A 7,607-nucleotide genomic window follows, 5' to 3' on the forward strand; every position below is an offset into this window, starting at 1 on the left:
TCTCTCTCTCTCTCTGCGTGTGTGTGTGTGTGTGTGTGTGTGTGTGTGTGTGTGTTAGTGGGGCTCCTGGTTTACCAAAAACTGTCTTTAACTATACTTGCTATATGTTTGAAATGCTTTACCTACTTGAGGACTCATATAGAAATTCTTTAGCTCCAAAAACTAATTCAGGTGCATGGTGCTTTTTTAATGTTATAATTTGTCTGAAAGCAAGAGACATCATAAGAAACTTTTAAAAACTGACCTGTTCTGGTTTGAGGTAAGAAGCATGTTAGTAACATGCCATGTCTGGTTAATATGGCACGAATGCTGAATCAGCATACGCCCATTATGGTGATTGCCGAAAGGATTTTCAAAACTTCCCTTCAGGCCTGTGAATCCTACATCACCATTAGCTAACCAACATTAGCTGCAAACAGCCTCGGCTCCATTCTGACCACAGTGTGCTCAATTTGAATGAATAACTCATTCAACTGCCACTAGGGTGCCCATCCCCCTCACCTTCTGCTGCAGCTCCTCAATGGTCCTGAAGTAGGCCTGGTAGGCAGGACACACCAGGGGGTCCTGCTGCTGGTTCCTCTCCTGGATCCTACATTCCAGCTCTGCATTCTCTCTCTCCAGCTGCCTCACCTTCTCCATGTAGGAGGCCAGGCGGTCATTCAGGAACTGCATGGTCTCCTTCTCATTGCCATTGAAGGAGCCCTCACAGAACCAATTGCAGTTGCCCACATTGGCGGGGATGTTGCAGGCCCCGGGCAGGGTGCAGCCATGGCAGCTGGGGGGCACGCAGGGCCGGGAGGAGCAGCTGGTGCGGCAGCTCAGGGCGGGCAGGCAGCAGTTGTATGGCATGGTGCTGAAGGGAGCAGTTATGAGAGTCAGCTTCTATGCCTGATGTCCTGTCTCTGGTAAAAGACCTGGTCCTCTTTGGAGCTTTATATCCTGTCGGTGGTGGGTGTGGTGACCACGTAAAACATTACCCCCCCCCTTTTGCTCACATTACCAATTTCCCATATGTTATTTAGCCACCTTGCATGAGTCCTTTAGCTCATAAAATATTTTACTTTGGCTTCCTGCTATGTCAGGACTCCTTGCCAATCATGCTGGTTAGTTTAGAAAGAGCTTCATGGTTTGGCTTCAAAGTAACCAACTTTGCCAATGGTAGCATTTGTTTGCTGGGCATTAAGTTACAGTGGCTTCCCCGGTCCCAGATCCGTATCCCACTTCTGATTACTTTTTCCTAGGCCGTGAAAAGCTCTGTGCCTTGTTCAGCTCATCCCCAGTGAGGAGTCTATGGGGAAACTATCTGAGCATCTCCTTGGTACCCAAAATGGTTGGTAGTCAATCCCAAAAGTTAACATCAGAAAGCCCAGCCCAGCTCAGTGCTGCCATACCATCCAAGTGGGTAGAGACGATGTTAACCTCTTCCTTCAAGGAGTCTTTTGGGCTCCATTTGTGCCATTGTGTCCATACAGGAATACTTAGAAAGCTTACTTATTGCACACAGTGTAATACAGTATTTGCCTGCACACTGTCTGGCTATAATTGACTTCTACTTGCCCAAGGGCCTACTTTGCACCAGACACTGAGTTATCTAGATACCTCATAGCCACCAATTCCTTCAGGAACCACGAAACCCTCTAAAAGTTTGTAAGGTAGCCTCGGAGTTTTCCCAAGATCCTACAGGTTCACCATGATGGAACCAAAATCAAAAGCAGACTTCCCTAATTCCAGTGGCCACAGTCTTACTATCTATGGCACTCTGTCCCTTCCAATACCTTTACAGTAAGATGGCATAATGTGGGATAGACTTATTTCAGTTGGACCCAGCCATTGCTTAGCAGTGTTTCTCCCCATGCCCCACCCCCCACCCCGCCAACAAGAATGAGCCAAGAAACAAATCTATTCTTTTTTTTAAGAATCCAATGAAAACCTACTTAGCAAGACCACATTATTCCCACCAGAAGTTGGAAAGAAGGAAAACCCTCGTCAATCTAGTGTAGAAATCCCTGAGCCTAGTTCTCCCAAGGGTCTCAAGGCCAACACATTTGCACATGCTAAGGTAACATCTCATGACTGTCAGAGCATTTTAGCAAGCTCATCTTCTGCCCTCATGCTATTATAGAGGGAGCTTTGAACTGCAGAAATTTCAAGTCTAACTGATCAGCATCCCAAATACAAAAAGTATTTCTTAGAGTTTTCTTCTTCTTCCTCCTCCTCTTCCTCCTCCTCTCACTCCTCCTCCTCCTCTTTCTCCTCTGTGCTCCCTCCTGTCATATGGTTACCACTCAGGCCATTCTTCAAATGTGTTCTGGGACTGTACTCTTTTACATTATTCAAGGGAAAGGCAATTCTACATATTTTAAGGCTGTTTCTCTTTGTGGAGTCAGTCAGATGTTATATGAAACTAAACCTATTGAATAAGGATTATTGAGTCATTTGTTTAATGGGTCAGAAACAAGTCGTGACTGTAAAATAATAAAAAAAAATAATAATAAGGTGAATTTTCTTGAGTGATTCTGGAAGTCATTTCAAAGGAAGAGCTAGCTCCAAGCATGCTTTTGGACAGAAAACAAGCTTTAAGCAAAAGGGTGGTCTTTTCAAGCTAAAAGCTAAGTCCTCCCAGTCTCTGACTGCCTTCCTGACTCTTCTTGTAAAATGGCTCTACTGTGACATATGAACCAAGTGGGTTGTTTTAAAGTCAATACCAAGCTGATCTAAGTTGAACTAAATGAACTCACACAACCCAGAAAATACATGAAATTTTTTTAAAATTTCTTCCATCCTTCTCTTTTTCTACATCATGAACCTCAAAAGAGAAAATCCCAGACAATGTTTCCTTTTTAAAGAGTAAGAAAGGAATCATTTGTTGTAAACTAGAAAATGCATCCATGAAGATTAACTTTTGCTATAGTTTCCACCTTGGTCAGAGCATAATAATTCATGGAAAAGATTACTGTACATTCAAAAGTACATGGTAGAATATATATATATATATATATATATATATATATATATACTGCATATGTAGTATATTATTTAATATATTATATATTATATGTGTCTGAAAGAATGTTAATCTGTTAAGAAAAGAAAAATATTTGTTTCCTAGGAATTCCTACAAATGAGTGCTTCTCGCTTATTCTATTTACTGTATATACTGTGTGTTCTCTCTCAACTTTATATAAATGATGATATTGTCTCTTGACAATTACCCTTCAATAAACATGATGGACAGACGAAATCCTAACAACCAGAAAGGTTTTATAGTTACCTGTATTATTGTGTCAGACGCTGTGGCTGAAGCTTTTGGTCTCAAGATATGAGCTAATGACATTTGAGGTTTAAGGACACTATTCATTACAGAAGCTAAGGCTATTTCCATGTCAGAGATCACACACAAACTCAGCAGTAGTATTTAACCATAGAGTGAAGTCAGGGCAAGGCTTTGGCCGGAGCCACCCTCCCTGTCTTTAAAGCCAAGAAGAAGCCTCCCTTCTCTTTCCCAAAGTAGTTTTTATGGTGGCCAGAATCTACGGTTTGAAATTCTCATCAGGACATATCATATGTAAGCTGTGCTCTTTTGAAAATGTAAGATAATACATTGGGCTCCTCACACATTTATTACATGTTATTGTACACAAGGGGGCAGTTAGAGGTCATGAATGGTATCACTGGACAAGCAAGAAGATTTCTCATATCAAAAATGGTCAAAGTCAAGAAGTACCAAGTTCACTCATGCTGCTTTTCATGCTAGGATAGAAGAATGTGAAGCAATTCCAAACAGTGCAACTTAATGATTTTTTTAACTGTATATATTTATTGTTATTATGTCTGTGTGAGTGTAGGCACACAAATGTGCAAAGGTCAGACAGCACCTTTCAGTAGCCATTTCTCCCCTTCTACCTCTGCATGGATTCCAGAGATCAAACTCAAGTCTTCAGACTTGCATGGCAATAGCTTCACTGACCTAACAATCCCGTCAGCCCTAACAATGAATTTACTCTACCTGGGATGGTGAGAGTAAGGGACCAGGAAGAGAGTAGATTGAAATCTGCTGGGTAGAGTGCTCTACAGGTCAAGGGAAAGAGCAAATGCTAACACGGGTTTGTTTGGTTTTTCTTAAGCAAATAATGAAGTTCCATGCTTAAGTACAAGTGGATGGTAAACCCCTGCATTACAATCACAGTCAAGATGATCATTTGAGGTGAACATGAAGGAGATATGAGGATACTGCTTCTTCCCCGGCATCCTATAGACCATGTCTCTTCATCGTCACCAGTGGACACTCTATTTAAATACCCAAGCTGACCCTCCTATCCCTTGATCTGTTGACCAACCCCCCTCAGTGAAACTCTTAACATCTTTGGCTTCCATGTCCCCTCAGCCACTCCTCCATTTTCCTCTCCAGTTGCTGTACCCAGGTGACCTCAGAGACCTCATGTCAGGGATTTTGAAGCACACCGTGTCAGCTCTGTCATTTCTGTCAGTGGTCCCTTGTGTACTCTTTCAGCTTCCTTTCAGTGGTCTTAACTCTTACATCTCTAGCTACAATGCTTACTTAAAGAACTCTCCAACACATGCAGGCATTCTTTCGAAGATCTCTTTATTAGCATTGTTTCATTTCAGAAAGCCCCCCAAACTTCAGAACCAGGGGTCTAGAGAGTTGAATCAGTGGTTAAGAGCACTTCTTGCTCTTGCAGAGGACCTGGATTTTTCTCAGCAAGCACATGACAACTCACAATCATCCATCTGTAACTGCAGCTCCAGGGGATCCAATACCCTCTTCTGACCGCCATGGACACCAGATACACCCACATTGCTCATACATGGGCTAAACATTCATGCATATAAAATAAAATAAACAAATGCATTTTAAAAACAGAAAACGATGTTAGGCCCATAGTAGGAGTTTGTAATAATGATTTTATGTGTCAACTTGACTTTGATAAGGGATGCCAAATAGCTGATCAAGGCTACTCGTCATGAATTTATGACGTGTTTCTGGAAAAAGTTACATTAAATATCATTTTTACCAATATAGATAAGTATCATCTTCGCAACCGAGGGCTCAAAGAATGAAAATAGTATGTAAGAATGTTGGGATCACTCTTCTTTCTTGAGCTAGGGTACCAGTCTAATCCTATCTTCAGACATTTCTACCTTCTAACCTTGACCTGTTCCATCAGCTCTCTTGATTCTCAAGCCTTTGGGCTTAGAATGGAGCTACACAATTGCCTTTCTTGGGCAATCAACTTGAAGATCACAGAATTTCTCAATCTCCATAACAATATGAGCCAATCATGCATAACAATTTTTTCTATACATCTATCTGTGTCTTAAATGGAAGATAGAGACATACATTGGGAATGGATAAATAGATAAATGATAGATTTAGTGGTTCAATTTCTTTAGAGATCCTGTTGGTTGACTTATCTAGAGAACCCTAATATAGTGTTCAACCAATATAATTTCTTCCTATCTTTTCTTCATTGTTCTTCATTTCCAATCAGTTTCCATATGCTAGAGAATGACTCTAAACTCCAGCATCCTCTCCCCAACCCATCTATCTCAGTTGCTGGTTTCTCTCAGAGGCCTCCAAAAAACATCTTCCTTGTATGGCAGCCAAGTCTACAAGCTTCCAGGTCCCATTGCAAGACAGGCTATCCACATCTGCTAGATAGATCACGTGACAACTTCCCTTGCAAGATCTCACAGACAAACATTCAAAGCACTCTCAAATACAGTCTACTAAACTATCATGCAGTTTCATCTGACTGCCGCATTCCTGTTACATTCTGCATCAGAAAGTAAACTATCAAAATACAAATTCTTCTCCCAATTCCTCAGTTCCCTACCCTACAAATGTAATGCTTAGAAAAACTTTCCCTCCTCTTGAACCTACACGCTCTCATCTGTCCAAGCGTGTGCCATCAAATTTTATTTCCAAATTATGCTAATATCATATAGCAAGAGTTGATTGAAGTCAGCACTGTGGGAGGAACATAGGTTTTAATAACCTTATCATGAATCCTCACTAGGGTTACTCTCCCTTACTCATTCCACTTCCAGAATGCCTTGCTTTGTATTCTGGTTTGATTGGAAGATGATTCTTTTGCCGTTGAAGGTCCTCCAGTCTACAAGACAGGCATATGAACGCTATATGTAATGAACACGTTTCCAAAGTACTTATCATGTGCTATCTTGTTCTCTGAGTCTTTTCTTACCATTCTCTCACACTTCTGAAATGTGTAGTTCTTTATTTTTAATCTCCCTGGAGCCATCTTGCTTTTTGTCAATGATATCTATCTTTTTGTGTTACACATTCCAGGCTGTAAATATTGCTATGAGCCAGGAATGGAGTTTGTTTGTAGGGTTTCTGCTTTTCTGACATAGTGTTTGGCATACAACAATAGATAACTGATTTGTATTTATGTCAGTCAGAGAGCATTGATTGAAATAATAACAATAACTGGATGCATAGCAATTATAGACTTGACAGCTTTAAAAAAAATCAAAGATAGGGCAAAGGTATGAAGACATGAGAATTGTGTGTTGAGAGAGACAGGGAACACTGGCTTTCCTTAGAATTATAGGCCATGGAATACAAAGAGTTCATGCAGGGCATAGTGATGCATGCTTTGGGCCAGCACTAGGGAGGCAAAGGCATGCAGATCTCTTTGAGTTTGAGATTTGAGAATGATCTACAGATCAAGGTCCAGGATACCCAGGGCTACATCGTGAAACCCAGTCTAAAAAAAGAAAAAAAGAAAAAACAGGAAAGTTTGTGAAATAAAATGATTTCATTTTTAAAGTTGGGTACACAAATTAATAAGAGCAAGGTATCTGTGCATATATATATATATATATATATATATATATATATATATATATATATATCATCCTGTGTACATATACAGATGTCCACAGGTATACAGCTCATGATATGACCTGTTTTTATGTGTGTGGTTCCCCATTCATCACTACTATATCCATGGTTGTTGGCATGACTTAGAACTTATATTACCGACATATGTGTGTTACCATTGAAGAGAGGAAAAGTCAAGTATAGAAGGTCAACTGTATTTGACTATCTTAGAGCAGTGCCAAATGTAAATATAATGGGTAACAATAGGACTTACTGATTTAGTTAATTACACTTTGACAGTGTGAGATGATCTGAGTGGTGGTTGTTGTTGTGTGTGCTTTGAGTGGCGATTTTTCTTTCTGATGTAATCCTCCTCTAGCAAAATTTTACTTAACTCTTTCAAATGCATATCCTTATGAAATGAAAATACTTTCATTTAACTTTGGGTAAATAAACAATTTGAAATCTTAAGAAAAAGGCAATTTCTTAGGCATAACAAGTCAATAACAAGACAAACCTGCTTACCAAGGTTACATCTTAGCCCAGGTAGGCTTGGTTGTTAAAGTAACTTTTATTCGGCTAATTTAATTGTCCTCATTCTCCAAATCTTTCTATCTTTAACTGTGTCTAGCTTGTTTTCTCTCTACAAACTGTCTCTGTACCACTAACTATCCTGGTAAAACTACTTCTCTCTCTCTCTCTCTCTCTCTCTCTCTCTCTCTCTCTCTCTCTCTCTCTCTCT

The 7,607-nt window shown here is 40.2% G+C and overlaps 1 protein-coding gene across 1 annotated transcript in view; it reads right to left on the minus strand.

The window, feature by feature from the left end:
• The window catches only part of LOC110331589 (keratin, type I cuticular Ha3-II), a 6,249-nt gene extending 5,359 nt beyond the window's left edge, over positions 1–890 (minus strand). The window contains exon 1 of the mRNA XM_021212331.1: positions 502–890. Within this exon, the coding sequence (XP_021067990.1) occupies positions 502–849 (348 nt within the window). The 5' untranslated portion in view covers positions 850–890. The remainder of the gene's footprint in view (positions 1–501) is intronic.
• Positions 891–7,607: the final 6,717 nt, after the last annotated feature.

This window comes from Mus pahari, chromosome 14 (assembly GCF_900095145.1).
Source record: "Mus pahari chromosome 14, PAHARI_EIJ_v1.1, whole genome shotgun sequence".
NCBI lineage: Eukaryota > Metazoa > Chordata > Mammalia > Rodentia > Muridae > Mus > Mus pahari.